The sequence below is a fragment of the Capsicum annuum genome, chromosome 1 (assembly GCF_002878395.1).
Source record: "Capsicum annuum cultivar UCD-10X-F1 chromosome 1, UCD10Xv1.1, whole genome shotgun sequence".
Lineage (NCBI taxonomy): Eukaryota > Viridiplantae > Streptophyta > Magnoliopsida > Solanales > Solanaceae > Capsicum > Capsicum annuum.
The window spans coordinates 147,071,937-147,088,811 of record NC_061111.1 but is presented as its reverse complement, the minus strand read 5'-3'; the positions used below and the strand labels follow the sequence as shown (position 1 = coordinate 147,088,811).

Sequence of the window (16,875 nt, the reverse complement as noted above, 5' to 3'; positions counted from 1 at the left end):
GTGTATACATGGAAAATCTGAGTATAAAAGGTACATATCTTATGCTCAAATTTAGTTGATGTACATTCAGAGAGAGATATAGAGGGTTGATTATGAATTTATGTAAACTCAATAACTTTTATCCAAACTCTATATATATTAAAAAACCCATTAAATATCTATAAATTCAATTATTATTATAGTTATAAAATCTGATAAACTTCAAATCAATACTTTTTACCTAAAAAAAGGAGGGTGTGAAAGGTGTTTAAAATTAAAATATGATGATCATAAAGTGATCAAAGTGTGCATTAGCTTTTTTTATTTTGTATTTTCTTGACGTGAATGGTTGTGTGACATAATGAAAATCAAATTATTTTTGTTTTTTGTTTGTTTGTTTTAGATAATGATCAAACTAAAATCGAATTGCAACTTTTTTCAGAAGTTTCACATTCTAATTATAGCGGATTTTTTTCCAATCTGAATTATCATCATATATGGTTATCTTACCTGAATTATCAATATTGATGTATTTAAACACACCTAATTGAGTAGATAAATGATGATAGTTCAAATAAAAAAATCAATGGCAGATAACTTTTGACTTCTAAGATTTGTCTTCTTAGATTATTTGGGCTTGAGTCATTGCCGGATCCAACTTTTCTTCATTTTATTTTTAATAATTAATAAATGTCTAAAATGGCCACCTTTTTATTTAAAAACAAAAAAGTGACGTAATTAAAAATATTAAATAGTTTATTACTTCAAATGAATAAGTTACTATTTTTTAATGATATTCGTAAAAATGCGCGGGTACTTATACTAGTATGACATAAATCTGGTACCAAACTTAACTTGAGATATTTCATTTTATCATATCCAACATGAGATTATTTTCACCTTTCATATGATATAAATTAATTTAGAAATTATAATTTAATTTAAGTAACAAACGATTTGAAAAATCTTAACCATTGACAATGTTAAACTTTTTTTTTTTTTCACTTTTTAATATATTTTGATCTATTATACTACTAGACTATTATGAACTATTTAAAAAGTTATCAAATATCGATTAATATTTGTATAAAAATCATCTGTAGTTACATTTTTGAGTTACACGACTAATAAGAGATCTATAAGTATAAAGTAATTCTTATCTGGCCAATATTTATTGTAACCAAAGAAAAAGGACTAAAAAATAATTATTAAATTAAAAAAAAAATATTCCTGCCATGGAGGGACGCGACGAAACAATCCCCCACCGTCAGATCGATAACGCCACATCTGAGCCGTCCAATTCAAAATTCAAAATTCAAATTTCAAATCTCCCAACATTACCGTTAAAGCGCTTATATTGTACTACTATAAACCCTAACCTCCCTTCTTCACATTTACCCCATTCTTCAAATTCCCCCAAAAGACACCATCTCTGTGTCTCCTCCTCCTCCTCCGCTTCCGTCACCGCCATCGCCATAACAAAAATGGCAACCAAAAAACTCCCATTACAATCAAGCAACAACGCCAACATTTCGAAAGCGAACGGAAAAACCATTGAACAAACCTACCAGAAGAAAACTCAGCTTGAACACATCCTTCTCCGTCCCGATACGTACATCGGATCTGTTGAAAAGCATACTCAAACTCTTTGGGTATGGGAGAATGACGCCATGGTACATCATCCGGTGACATATGTTCCCGGTTTGTACAAGATCTTCGACGAGATCTTAGTCAATGCAGCTGATAATAAGCAAAGAGATCCTAAAATGGACGCGTTGGAAGTTGTTATAGATCCTGAACAGAATTTCATTAGCGTTTATAATAACGGTGATGGAATTCCTGTTGAGATCCATTCGGAAGAAGGTGTGTATGTGCCGGAACTGATTTTCGGGCATTTGTTGACTAGTAGTAACTATGATGATGATGAGAAGAAGACTACTGGTGGAAGAAATGGATATGGTGCTAAGCTAACGAATATCTTTTCTACTGAGTTTGTCATTGAAACTGCTGATGGAAAGCGGCAGAGGAAATATAAGCAGGTAATTATCACTTTTTTTTTTTTGCGATTTCATTTCACTAGTTTCGTAACGGTTTTGATAATATTGTGGAAAATGTCGAAAGCTACTGTGTTTGATCTTAATTGTTGCGGGATTTATAGCTTCCTATTTCATGAGAAACACTAAATTAGCAGTGATTTGCGTATTGTTTGTGCTGAAATCTTAATTAAGTAATACGATTATAGACAATCTAATTTTACAAACTCGCTATCTAATTATATACCCAATGATAGTTAGGATTGTGGAATCTATGATGTTTTAGTATAGTTACGAGGTTATATGAGCCTATAACATAGGATTAGGATAATTGATTTCATGATATTCTGATTGTAATTGATGTTTAATTACAATTCTCGAGGAGTTAATGAGCATATTAAAATAGGATGATAGAATCTACATATCTAATTGTAATCCTTAGAGCTGGCTGAAGATCTTATTAGTTTGGACAATGGAGATTTGGGATTTTCGTTTAAGCACACTTAATTGCTCTTTCGGATAGTTGACAGTACCTATCTCCGAGGGAAATTCTATTTAGGTGTAGTTGCTTTGATTGTTGGTTGACTGCTGTTACCAAGTGAATTTTGTGTTCCGTCAATGAAGGTTTTCTCCAACAACATGGGGAAGAAGTCTGAGCCAATCATAACAAAGTGCAAAGCAAGCGAGAATTGGACGAAAGTTTCATTTAAGCCAGACCTGGCAAAGTTTAACATGGAACAACTTGAAGCTGATGTAGTTGCCTTAATGAGAAAGAGAGTGATTGATTTGGGTGGATGCCTCGGAAAGACTGTGAAGGTGAAGCTCAATGAACAGCGCATTCCGGTCAAATCATTTGAAGAGTATTGCAAGCTTTTCTTAGATTCTTCTGATGCGAAAAGGTTAAATGTCAGAAAATTCTATTTTCTAGTCTTTACTTTCTTTCTCAAGACTTTTTACTTTGAAATAATGTATGCTAACATTCTCTAATTTTGCAGGGAGTTCCTAAAAGTTAACGGCCCAGATGGAGTATTAAGGTGGGAGATATGTGTGAGTTTGAGTGAAGGACAATTTCAACAGGTACTGATTACAAGCTGCTGCTTGAGCCATAACTTTTTTTTGTAACCTATCAAATATTTAGATCCCTAACATGGTCTAGCGTGATGGTTTGGCCAGGTCAGTTTTGTGAATAGCATCGCAACAATTAAGGGTGGAACTCATGTTGATTATGTGGCCAACCAGATAGCAAACCACATAATGGGTGTAGTGAACAAAAAGAATAAAAATGCTAACATCAAAGCCCATGCAGTGAAGAACCATTTATGGATGTTTGTTAATGCTCTCATTGACAATCCAGCTTTTGATTCACAAACTAAAGAAACCTTGACCCTGCGTCAGAGCAGTTTCGGTTCGAAATGTGAACTTCAACCGGATTTTCTGAAGAAAGGTAAGTTAGTTCAGCTAAAGGTCGTTCTCTTTTATGCTTTTGATCACCAATTATGCTATTAGTTCTATTAAGTATGTGGTTTTGATTATCAGTTTTCTGATCTTACTGCAGTGGAGAAGAATGTGGGCATTGTGGAAACTCTTCTCTCCTGGGCGGAATTTAAAAATAGCAAAGACCTTAAGAAGACTGATGGAAAAAAATCTGAGAAGGTGAAGGTGGAAAAGCTAGAAGATGCTAATGATGCAGGAGGGAGGAATTCCGATAAATGCACGTTGATTTTGACTGAAGGAGATTCAGCCAAGGCTCTAGCTGTATATACCCTTTAGCCTTTAACATCATTATGTTCAATACCATCTTTGAAATGCTTCTAAGGGAACTGAGCTGTTTCACAGATGGCTGGAATATCTGTTGTTGGGCGAGATCACTATGGCGTGTTCCCTTTGAGGGGTAAGCTGCTAAATGTAAGGGAAGCAAGTCATAAACAGGTTTCAGAAAATAAAGAAATTGAATCTATCAAGAAGATTCTCGGACTTCAGACAGGCAAAGAATATGACAGTGTGAAATCGCTCAGATATGGTCATCTAATGATTATGACTGATCAGGTGCCATGTCTTCTTCAATATCTCCATATGTTGAATGGTTTATGGTTTTATCTGTATTCACTTGATTGATCTATATTTTTATACTTGTGCAGGATCATGATGGTTCACATATCAAGGGTCTCTTAATTAATTTCATCCACACTTTTTGGCCGTCCTTGCTGAAAGTTCCATCTTTCTTAGTGGAGTTTATCACACCAATTGTGAAGGTGAAATTTTTTATACCTTTTCTTTTGAACAGCCAAAGTACATGACAAAAGATTTTTCAGTAATACATCAGTCTGAACGTTGTTGTCTTGCAGGCTACTCATAAAAGTGGGAGGTTACTGGCATTTTATACGATGCCTGAGTATGAGTCGTGGAGAAAGAGTTTGGGTGCTACTTCAAGTGGTTGGTCTATCAAGTACTATAAGGTTTGTCTACCAAAGATTTTATGAGACCATCAGATGTGGCTTTCTGCTAACTATTCTCTATGTCTTGATAGGGGTTGGGAACAAGTACTTCAAAGGAAGGAAAAGAGTACTTCCAAGATCTTCAGAAACACAGGAAAGATTTTGTCTGGGCAGATAACCAAGATGGGGAATCAATAGAACTTGCTTTCAGTAAGAAGAAGATAGAAGCAAGGAAGAATTGGCTTAGACAATTTGAGGTTGGAACCAATAATATTTTTATTCTAATATAAATTATGATACATCCAAAATTTCTTGATTCGACTCGTCAATGCTATTTTTCTTTTACTCTGCAGCCTGGTACCCATCTAGACCAGAAAGAAAAGTATATCTCATATACCGAATTTGTTAACAAAGAGCTTATTCTGTTTTCAATGGCTGACCTTCAAAGGTCTATACCGTCAATGCTTGATGGTCTGAAACCGGGGCAAAGGAAGATTCTGTTCTGTGCATTTAAGAGGAATTTTGTTAAGGAAGCAAAAGTTTCCCAATTTTCTGGTTACGTCTCTGAGCACTCAGCTTATCATCATGGTGAGCAGAGTCTTAGCAGCACCATCATTGGCATGGCACAGGACTATGTTGGCAGCAATAATGTAAATCTTTTGCAACCAAATGGTCAATTTGGCACTCGAAATATGGTGAGGAACTAAATTGCATATTTGAATCTCAACTTTTTTATCATACAACTCTTTTTCTTTTCACTTATTCATCTACCCCACAACCTTTTCAGGGAGGCAAAGATCATGCAAGCTCTAGGTACATTTACACTCGGCTCTCACCAATTGCAAGATTTCTGTTTCCTAAGGATGATGATACCATTCTTGATTACTTGAATGAAGATGGGCAATCTATTGAACCTACTTGGTAAGTATAATGTAACAGACATTTATATACCTTCATATCCAGAGAAAGAAAAAAATCATTGCAAGTAATTGAATGGTTGATTCTCTTTTCACTTAGGTATGTGCCTATCATTCCAATGGTACTTGTGAATGGTAGTGAAGGTATAGGGACAGGTTGGAGTACGTTTGTTCCAAATTACAATCCTAGAGACCTCGTTGCAAATGTAAGGCGGTTACTGAATGATGAGCTAATGGAGCCCATGGATCCATGGTATAAAGGTTTCAACGGAAAAATAGAGAAAACATCAACGAAAGAAACTGGAGCTACCTTTACTGTCACTGGTATTATAGAGGAGGTCGATGAAACGACTCTTAGGATTTCCGAGTTGCCAGTCCGGAGGTGGACTGAGGATTATAAGCAATTTTTGGAAACCATGACAGTCTCAAATGACAAGGCTAAGGATCAGTTCATAAAGGTAAGTCCACTGAGTTCATTACTTATTTAATTATTTTCATTTGAGAAAGTACTTCCAAGTTAGACAAATCATAAGGAGGCTTCTTCTTGCAGGAAGTCAGAGCGTATGGTGATGAGAACTCTGTATGCTTTGAGTTGATCTTGTCTGAGGAGAATCTGATATTGGCCCAACAAGAGGGTTTGCTTAAAAAGTTTAAGCTGACTAATACAATAAGCACCAGCAATATGCACCTGTTTGACTCTAAGGGCAAAATTAAGAAATATGACACACCAGAAGAAAGTATGTAATTCCCCCTAAATTACATTAGATTAGTGGAAAATAGATGCTGTTGTTTACCATTTAAATTCTTTTACTGCAGTTCTTGAGGAGTTCTACCATGTACGACTCGAGTATTATGAGAAAAGAAAGGCAAGTCTATAGATTAACTGAACTGAAATACATTCCGTCCTCCTGAATGCTGGTCATTAACCTGTTTACTTGTAACTTGTGCAGAAAGCTCTATTGGAGATTCTCGAATTTGAGTTGCTGAGAGTTGAGAACAAGGTGAAATTCATCCTTGGAGTTGTGAAAGGCGAAATCATTGTGAACAACAGGAAGAGAGCTGATCTCTTGCTTGAATTGAAAAACAAAGGTTTTACCCCTTTTCCCAAGAAAAAGGCTGTTGAAGCTGTTGTTGCAGACACAACTGATGATGCAGAAGATAGCGAAGAGAGTCCAGAGGAGTCAAATAGAGGAGTTAGGGCAAGTGATTATGACTACTTGCTGTCGATGGCAATAGGAACATTGACTCTTGAGAAGGTTCAAGAGCTGTGTGCTGAGAGGGATAAACTGAATGCCGAAGTTGAAGATATGAGAAATGCAACTCCAAAGACTTTGTGGATGAAAGATCTTGATGTCCTTGACCAACAGCTTGATGTATGCCACTGAAAGTTCCTTTCCAACTTTTCAAAATGCTTTTCCTTAACTCATCTTAGTAACACTTTTGCCTCCTATACTTCAGGAACAAGATAAACTTGATATCCAGGCCGAGGAAGCTAGAGCGAAGATAAAGAAGAAGGTGATGAATGCAGCCGGAAAAGCACCCAAGCCTAAACCCCGAAAAACTAATAAGAAGGCTGCTGTTGTGGAGTCTATTGCTGAACCAATGGATGTGTCAGGTGATTCTACCACGGAGACAGGTCAGTATCTACTTTTAATGGCTTTTGCTGTACTCTTAATGGATTATTGATGTGTACTGAACTTGGGTTATCTTGTGTTTTATCTTCTCTAGCCAATGTTACTGAGGTTGTGAAGCCAAAAGGCAGAGGAGGAGGTTCAAAGAAGGCTCCTGCAAAGGTGTGGATTTGGATTCAGATTAGATTTTATATAGAGAAATTCCTTTTCTTTGTTATCACAAGTCATCTGCTGATACATTTACATTCAATACCTATCATATCTGCAGGCAAAATCTGTTGCTGTTGAAGAAAAATCTGTTGCTGTTGAAGATGATGAAGAAGATGATGAAGTGCTAGCGTTGAAAGAGAGACTTGCAGCTTACAACCTTAACTCATCTCCAGATCACTCAGGAGGTAAGTGAAATGTGCTGTAATATATTATGGGAGATTGATTATTATCATGATTATATTGTCTTCTAGAACTTATGACCACTTCCCTGCAGTTGTGGAGACTGAAGCACCCAAAGCTCAAAAGAAAGCACCTGCTAAAAGGGCTGCTGCAAAAAAGAAGACTCTGCCATCCACAGATGTTTCTGATGGTGAGGATGAGATTGAAATTAGTGATGATGATGATGTGTTTGAGCCAGTAGGGAAAAAGAAAGGAGGCAGGAAACCAGCAGCTGCAAAAGCAGCAGCAGCAGCACCTAAACCCCCAAAGAAGAGAGCACCAGCTAATAAGGAGTCAGTGAGTGTTGGTCAGAGGCTCATAACTCAAGTTCTGAAGCCTGCAGAAGATGCTGGAATCTCACCTGATCGAAAAGTGAGGAAAATGAGAGCATCTCCATTTAACAAGAAAAGTGGAGCTGTTCTGGGAAAGAACATCAGTACTAGTAGTAGCTGCATTTTAGAGGAAGGTGAAGAAGTAAGTCCTGTTCCTTCCTTGGGCAGTCTAGAGGAGGAGGCCAGTGAAGTAGTTGTTGTGGCTCCAAAAGCTAGACCTCAGAGGGAAAATCGTGGGAAGAAGGCGACATATGTTATCAGTGATTCTGATACTGAAGAAGAAGATAACAATGATGATTTTGATCCATCTGATGATTCTGATTTCGACGATGATGATTAGAGAGGATTATGATGATTCTGATTTCAGGAATTTGTAGTAGTTAGCTTACTAGTGTGTGTTGATTTTTAGGTCTGTAAACCAATAAGCTTGTTGGTTTCTTGGAAATTTAACTGCTGCTAATAACATATCAAAACCTCTTCTAGTTAATTTCTATGTTTCTATTGTTTCTTTTCTTTTTCTACTTGCATAGCTATTTTACCGCTTGAAATTTCAGTTACTTATACTGTAGTTACAAATGCATGCGCAATTCAGAACTTAAATACGTCAAAGGGAAAAAATACGTACATTTTTGTGTTTTTTTCTTTCTATCTCTAAATATTTGGCCCTTAATGACTAAACTATGTGGTTTTTAGGGTTGTCACCGTGGGATTGTATTGTTAGTTTAAATGACATTTTTGTGTTGATCGGTATTGTTAAGTTCCATCAACGTTATTTTGTGTAAATCGTTATGCAAGGATAAAAAGTCTCATTTTATGTAACAATCTATTTGGTACGATCGCATTGTTACCTTATATTTTTATTCTCATTTATCCTACAAATTATGCAATGACAAGAAACATAGAATCTATTGAAGATTAAATCATGAAAATAGTACTTACACAATACGGTATGTTACATAATAAAGCAAACCATTTCACAGATATCATTCGTTCTACACCGCATTTGGTAGAGAGGTTCAAGAATTGGATTGGGGAGTTTGTATAATTCAAGAACAAGGTTATTACTCCTTCATGTGAACGGAAGAAGCATTAATTAGATCAAATGGTAAAAATACCCCAGCTGTCAGTGTTAGTAGTAAGCGAAAAACATGGAACACAGATTTAATTCCAACATGAAAAGACATTAGGTGATTTCATTCATTTTACTTGTTTTAGAAATCCATAGATATACACAATCCAGGAGCTAAATGGATTTTCCACGGCAAATATATATATTTTTAGTTTCCCACCCGGTGTCCAGTATCCCGATACCTGCATTAGAGCTCCAACTAGTTCAGGTTGCGCACTGCAGGGTAGGGTAGGGCCCATTTTGGGGGCGCTCCCAACAGATTTTCTCCATATCTAAGGGTCAAACCCAAACCCGAGACCTCTGATTAAGGGTGGAACAATTCCACCACTTTAAGGGTGGAGCAATTCCACCACTGCACCGCAACCCATTTTGGTTCCTCAGCAAATATATTCTCAGCTGCATGCAACAGAGGCACGTTGCAGTAGTAGTTGTTCAGAAATGATCAATAAATACATCCCTATTTGGGAGAAAAACTCAATTATTTGAATGGCTAATCAAGTACTGAATCTCTATTTTCCTCGTTTTCTCATCTTGTCCATAACTGGAGTTCCATCTGTAACATGATCACATAAGGTGGTGTCTGTACAGATTCAGGTTTAGCAGAATACAAGGAATACTAAACTACAGAACACCTACAAGTCAATATACTTTTGGTGTTTCAAACCTTGCCAATACTGCTTAAAGAAAAAAACAAGGTTGTGTTGTCCTAAACAAGATGCTACTAAAATTATATCACAAACTGAGATTCCTTCTGGCCGCTTCCATTTTCAACAACATATCTTTGATTTTATTTTCCATTCTCATTTTCATATTGAAGTAGTCCTGATAAGCTCTTTCTACAGACTGCAGTTCTTGCAACTTCTGTTTCCGCATATCCTCAGACTCAGCCAATCGCAACTTTGCGATTCGAGTGACATATTCTTCTTCAATTCTCTCACTCTTAGTTACAGCAATGCGTTTCAGAGCGTCAGCCTCTTTCCTAGCGTCGTCTGCTCGCGTTTGGAACATGTTAGATTCTGCATGTTTGATTCTAACAATGCTATCTAGTTCATCAAATACTGGTCCCTTTTCCATACTTGGCTGGAAACTCGAGTTCATCGCCGACTTTTCATTCCGGAGGCTATCAAAATTTGAAGGCAACCCTGTAGGCTTTTCCACTTGAGGTGCTTTCTCTGAACTCACTGATTTCAGCCACATCGCTCCCTGGCTGGACCGAGAAATGCCATTGTTCCCTTCGTGGTTCTTTGTTGCCAATTCCTTTCCTTGAATAGCTGGAACATTGTCAGATTTGACTGAATCAGGCTCTGCATTCAAAGTTAAATGAAGCAAGTGAAATCCATGTTAAAATGAGCAATAAATAAGACTTGGAGTGACGGAACTTGGTAGTTCCAAGGCCATCTACAGTTGGGAGAGGAAACAAGTGAAAAAGCCATTACAGTAATATTTCAGCATTTTTCAACTCAAGAAATGTGACTAACCCAATTCTATTTTTAAATAAGTTATATGACAACCCTTAATCCATCAGATTTAAACAACAGCAAATGTGATAGAAATTTGTTATATTGCCAGAGAAACCACCTCTCTACTTCTCTGGAGGTAGCGGTATGGACTGCGTACACTCTACCCTCCCCAGACCCCACTTGGTGGGAATACACTGGGTTTGTTGTTGTTTGTTGTTGCCAGAGAAGCAGATATAAGGACCAGCAGTCAGTGTGATCGGAATAATGTCACATGAGTGGAAATTTTAGCATGCGGCAAAGCATAAATGGTCCCAAATCCAGATATAGGAGCAGCCTTTTGGTACATCTATCATCAGCTAAACATAATCTAACTATGAGTGAATTTTCTATATATAAGAAATTGACCTAAATATAGTGGTTGAAATCATAGGATTCACATTGCCGACCTCAACCAATTAGGACAGTTTGATTGACTGACGCAGGTAAAATAATATAGAAGGCAAAAGTCATAATTAAATGGAAAAGAGAGGAGAAAAAATAACCTTAGTATACAATTTAACCAAAAATAAAAACACTTAAAAGAGTTACAAAAAATTGAGGATTCATTTAGAATTACTGATAGTAAAATGGATAATCACTGTCTGGTTTGAATAGTGAAACGAATTTCAGTTACTCAAATCTACGGAAGCCATTTGGTTTGAATAGTCAAACGAATTTCAGTTACTCAAATCTATGGAAGCCGTTTAGAATGACGGAGTTTGTGGAAACATGTCAAAACAGTTTGAATTTAAATGTTTGGAAATGTCAATTGTCACCTAAAACAGACAGTAAGTACAAATCTTTTATAAATAATTCAAACCACTAAATAAAAGTTCCCAGACGAAAAACACTCAGATAAGTGCATTTTGCACCTAAAGCTAATCCATGCTACTCTTATACCCTCATCTGAATTTTGTTCTCTCTATCTTATACCCTCAAAACCAACTATAAACGTGTACATTATGATCCTTTATTTTTTTTCCTGAGAGGGTAAGATTTGAGCATTATGATCCTTATTTTCCAATTAGCAACGAGGAATACATAAAGATGCAGCTCATTACAAGGATTTGGTTCGATTCCCCTCTTTTTTCCTCTTCTGCAGTAACTGGGGACATGAGGGGGGTGGGGTCAATGGGGCTGGTCAGATGATGATAAGGAAGGAAGGAGGTGGGTAAGAAAGGAAAGAAAAATAGGGGGCTTAGATGGCTCAGAAGGCAGTCTGATACAATCATATTCTTCTTTTAATACATCGTTCATTCATCACTCTATTAGAGAGAATGTTTGAACTTGAAGCTTTACAAAATTATGGAAATACCTTATCAAGTATAATAAATGCACTAAAATGGCATCTCACAACTCCAGATGAATTGCATCTTTGACAGTCAAGCTCATTACGCCAGGCATCAACACCAATAGGGCATGCAGAAATTCAGACAGATAGGATTGTAAATAAGCCGCCATGTACTGGTCACAAGTACGTGGTCCCATGCACATCAATGTCAAGGGATCCAAACAAAAACTTGCAAGTTTACACAATTTGTATCTTATCACTGGAAAATATGCAGTAGTTGAAACATAATATAATACTTCAGCAACAAAGTTACCAGCTGTGAATCCATCATGAACTCAATATTAACAATACAACATAAGAAAAAGTTCATTTGTTAAGTAAAGACTGAACATCAACAAAACCTGATTGGCTGTCAAGAGCTCACCTGTCAGGAAGAAATGCATCATTTGACTTTGAACTTCTTGAAGGTCAGCCTTAGTTGCCAATTTTGACAGCATATAATTGGCAATTTCATGCAAGCGTTTCCCTCTGACATCCTCGCTGGCACAAAAAATTCTTTTCACATATTCAAGCTCCTTGGCAAATGCTTCTGCCGTCCATTCCTTCGCAAAGTTTTGGAAAACCTCTTTTACAAAGCCGAACATTTCAGATGGATGGTTACAGGCAACACAATGGAATTGCATCTCTACACTACCCTTTGAACCAGAAGCACTACGTCCATTCCTGATGTAAGATTCACGTAGCCCACAATCAGCATGACACCAATGAAGACATACATCACATCCAACCCAGCTACACGTATTAGATGCCATGTCAAACTTGGAGCACACAAGACACATGCAAGCACTGCAGAAACCACTCTTCTGTGAGCATACTTTGCATTCGCACTCATCCACAGGCAATGAAGATCGACAAATGAGATTTCTACATCTTAAATTCAGAAACATCTCTGCCAAAACAGATGTAGAAACATCACAACTTGGCCGAAGAAATTCTTGGAGACCAGTTTTCAGAGCCACCAACAACTCTAGTTGGCTCCTATGGGATTTCAGTAGGGTCTCCAAACTGATGTCAGACCTCTTCTGCAGTGCCTTTTGCAGAGTACTAAGCTGCCACTGTTTGCCAGGATTTGTGATGATGTCACAGACAGCCTCCTTTAGACAAAGCAATTGTTGCCCAGATATCTCATTAAACTTCCTGGCAGTCACATGTATTGGTTCAGAAACCATGATTGTGATTACTGATTCAATGAAGTCAGGTCCAACAGACAATTGGAGCTCTTTGCCATCAGAACCACTGAACCTATAAAAGCTACTATCTTTTGCTCTAGTTAATTGTGTCTTATCTTTATTATATTCTGATAGTGTGTCATGAGACCCAACACTCGTAGGAGATCTAGCTCCATTTGGATGACGAGATGCTTTACCAGTACTTAGTTGCCTTTCCAGCCCAGCAGGTAATCTAGAGCCTCCCTCTGCAGCTTTGAGATGTTTTGCTACAGCTTGACCACTAGAATTTCCTTGAGATGCTTGAGACTGCTGATACAGACCAGTTCCATTTGGTAAAATGTCTTGACAATTAGGGATGTCATTATCCTTCTGCTCATTTGCAGCGAGGGCTTGCCAATCGACACCTTGAAAGAGGGGGCGACTTTTAACTGATTGCTCATAATCAACTGAATTATGTGCCAATGAGCAGCTTGGATTATGAGTGAAGTGCTGTGACCCTGAAAAGGACATAGACATGGTAAAGCCATCAGAATTTGTGCGAAATGAGCTGGCAAAGGATTGGAAACTCCTTCCCTGACTAGGAGAACCAGGAGCCTGGACTTCATTCTGTGCACCGATAGGCAGCAGGACATTGGGCAAGCTAAGAGAAAGCTCAAGTGGTTCCAGACCAAACTTTTCATCTCTGGTCATGCAATTACTAAATTTGTCTGCTTTCTCAGGTTTTTTGACAGGACCAGACAAGAACAACTCAAGGCCCCTAGTACTTGGTCCTTCCATATCAGAGTTTCCACAAGGTACAATGTCTCTTGGTTCGTTATCCATCCTTAGACCATCTGCAGGAAGGGCAGTGATATTACCAGGTGAAACAGCGACACTTTTTCCCTTGTCCTTGACACTCTGTGATACATCTTCATGTGCAACAGAAGAAACAGAGCCTGGTGGTCCACCTTCCCCAACAAGCTCCCTATTTAATTCACGAATCTCAATACAATTTACCTTAGATCCAGCATCTCTGCTCTTCTCCTCCCCTTGTTCCCTTTTTTTAGGTGGTAGCTTCTCAGCATCTACATTCCTTTCCTCTTCCCTAGAGCCACTGGTTTTCCTAGTGAACTCATTCTTTTTACCAACATAATCTACTGCAGTCTCAGTCCCGTTTCCCATTCCACAGTGCCCCATTGAAGTGCCGTGATCAGACAAACCATCACTGTCCTTGAAAATGTCTTGGACATTATCCGACTGCGTCTCTTCCGACTGCTCCGCGGTAACACTTGCTTTACTGAGCTCAACTTTCTGTTCGTACAAAGAATTCACCCTCCTATCATCTCGCCTCTTACTATCAACTTGACGCTCACTCTCATGCTCATTCTGTGCGGGATTAACCTCACCAGAAGCTTCATCTTCAGCAACAGGCTCAGTGGCGGAAGATGGATGATCAGGCTCCAGTTCCCCCTCTTCCATTTCACTGCTATGTCCATCATTCTCCATTGGCAAGCCTTCACTTTTCTTAACTTCAACACTCCTTGATTGCTCACTACCAGAGTCCTTTGACCAAGCAGGTGATTTTGCATCTCTCCATCCTGAGGGTGATTTTGCCTTCTCAATATCTTCTGATCCTATTCTACTTCCTCTTCCTGAATCCCCACCACTCCTCGTACCTTCATCATTATCTTTCCCGGCACCAAACCTACGCCATGATGACACACTCCCCTCTCGCCTGGACCTATCCCTCTCTGATCTGAACCCCTTTGGGACTTCCCTCCTCGATCCAGAAAAACTCTCCGACCTATGAATCCGTTCAGCACCATATCCAGCCCGTGGAGAAGAGCTTAGGACCCCTTTATCATTACTATGACTGTATCGATTGTAACTCTTCCGCCTATCATAGTTATCCACATCATAATCTGATCGCTTCTTTATTGGTCTCAGACTCTCACGGTCATCCTCAAACCGATCATACCTAGACGATGACGAAGATAATCCCTTTCTCCCACTCTCAGGCTTGTAATAAAAGCTCCTGTTGGAAGATGAACGATGCAAACTCGGATCCTCCTCCCTTCTTGCCCAATCTTTCAACACACCTTTCTCCCCTGATGATTCAAGATCATCACTAGACCTCAATCTTTTCATTGTAAGAGCTTACAAAACCAGCTTCCTTCCTACAAGTCAAAAGGTTTCATTCAACTTTAGTCAAAACCAAATTCATCTCTTCTATAAACGTCACACCAAAAACAGGGGAAAACCCTTCAAAACTTCATTTTCCAAGTATACAACAAAAGCAACAGCAAAAAAACGAATAAATCTTCAGTAAAAAATTAAAAACTCAAGCTTAAACAAGCCCAACACAAAAATTTAAACACAGATCTCCAAGAGCACTTTTCTAATTCACCAAACAAAGAAAAGCTAAAAGCACAACAAAACCCATTTTTTTTCCAATTCAAAAACCCAACTTTGGGTTTTCCAAGATTACACCTTTTTACATAAGAACTAATCAGATTCAGAAACCCAAAACTATAAAAACCCAATCTTTTACAATTCAAAAATCTCAAGAACCCAAAATCGGGTTTTTCAAGATTACAACTTTTAGCAAACAGCACAGATTCAAAAACCCATTTGGAAGAATGTTCATATTACCACAACAGTCCACCGGAGTAACTCCAAAATGTGAGCCGGCGAAGATTTTCCGATGAGCAAAGTAAAACCCTTTTTAAAGCATTTGAGATTTTCTCTGTCTACAGCTAGAGATAGAAAGAGAAAATGATATAATTAGTCAACGGGAACTTTAACTGCTAGCGCACTTAGGTAGGTCTGTGGTGAAATGGGAAAGAAGAGAGAGAAGGGAGACTTGAATACGCAAAGTGCGTACAACGCATCGGTCAAGAGTATATCTTTTTGAAAAGATAAGAGTTTGCACAACCCATCCTTGTCTTTTGAGGTAATTCTTACTTTAGTGCCAATACTATTTTGCTTGTCTACAATCATCATCTTCTTCTTTTTGTTGTGAAGCCTTGTCTTTTCGTCATGAGTTTATCAGTTTTAGACTTGTAATATTTTTCTTTTGATTCTTATCACCATCTGTTGTTTATTGTATTTCGGTTGTTGCACTATTTTATTGTTGTTATCGTTTCAGTATTAGTCGTTATGTTTTTTTCAATGTCATTTTTCCTTTTTAAATACTTTGATTTGTTGTACTTGAACTAAGGGTCCTCTGGAATAGCTTCTCTATCTCTACGAGATAGTTGTAAGGTCTGTGTAGACTTTACATTTTTCAAAATCATCAATGAAATTTCATGAAATATGTTATTGTCGTTATAGTAACAACTAATGAGGTTAGGGACAATCAAATCTTTTCGACTTCATTAGTTTTTTTGTGGTTATGAATTGCACATTGTAACACCCTTGTAATTGAACACTTTGATTTAGACAAAAAAAAAATTATTGAATGGGAAAAACTCAATTACAATCTAATCATAGAATTAAAGTTTACCATTAAACAGTGTCGTCTCCATAAAAGCTTGAACTCAAGCTGACTGCAATGGAGGTTTAGGGAAATAGGAATTTGAAAGAGAAAGATGAAGAAGACGGAGTTAATTGGAGAGTAGAAGAAAGTAGGTTTAGGAATATCAGATATTAATGGTTTCTTCCAGCTGTCCATTTGAGGATTTAACAACTTTAACTACCTAAACTAATCAAGGCCTTACATTTGTTTAAATGAATTTCTAATTTGAACCATTGATTTAATTGTTACATAGATCGCCACAGCCGCCACGTGTCGCGAGTTACTACTGATTCCTTATATCCTAATTTCCAATTTATTTATCTCAAATACTTAATTCTACTCCTTTATGTAATACCCCCAACTTAGGATAAGGAGTTTCACATCGGCAGACACAGGAGAAATGTTGGGTATATAAGTAAACAACTCTTACTACCTAATGACAAGCGGACAATATCACTAGTGAGTTAGGCCATTA

At 37.7% G+C, this 16,875-nt stretch overlaps 2 protein-coding genes across 3 annotated transcripts; one reads left to right on the top strand and one right to left on the bottom strand.

Moving 5' to 3' along the window:
• The first annotated feature begins 1,166 nt into the window (after positions 1-1,166).
• On the top strand, positions 1,167-8,243 carry LOC107839447 (DNA topoisomerase 2). The gene is made up of 19 exons (XM_016682935.2): positions 1,167-2,018; positions 2,637-2,911; positions 3,008-3,089; positions 3,186-3,456; positions 3,568-3,767; positions 3,849-4,058; positions 4,151-4,264; positions 4,358-4,468; positions 4,540-4,704; positions 4,801-5,142; positions 5,235-5,368; positions 5,465-5,822; positions 5,915-6,101; positions 6,181-6,230; positions 6,315-6,737; positions 6,823-7,000; positions 7,093-7,157; positions 7,264-7,390; positions 7,480-8,243. The coding sequence occupies exons 1-19, from the start codon at positions 1,215-1,217 to the stop codon at positions 8,094-8,096; spliced, it is 4,713 nt and encodes a 1,570-aa protein (XP_016538421.2). The 5' UTR covers positions 1,167-1,214; the 3' UTR covers positions 8,097-8,243.
• Positions 8,244-9,366: 1,123 nt separating this feature from the next.
• Positions 9,367-15,798, bottom strand: LOC107839430 (protein OBERON 4). Of its 2 annotated transcripts, none has more exons than XM_016682911.2 (3): positions 15,536-15,798; positions 12,100-15,060; positions 9,367-10,189 (listed from the first exon to the last, which is right to left on the bottom strand). In XM_016682911.2, the coding sequence occupies exons 2-3, from the start codon at positions 15,029-15,031 to the stop codon at positions 9,618-9,620; spliced, it is 3,504 nt and encodes a 1,167-aa protein (XP_016538397.2). In that variant the 5' UTR covers positions 15,032-15,060; positions 15,536-15,798; the 3' UTR covers positions 9,367-9,617. The 2 variants fall into 2 exon arrangements, 1 of the variants encoding a protein (XP_016538397.2); XR_001665076.2 differs by having other exon boundaries at positions 10,061-10,189; positions 11,700-15,060; positions 15,536-15,767.
• Positions 15,799-16,875: the final 1,077 nt, after the last annotated feature.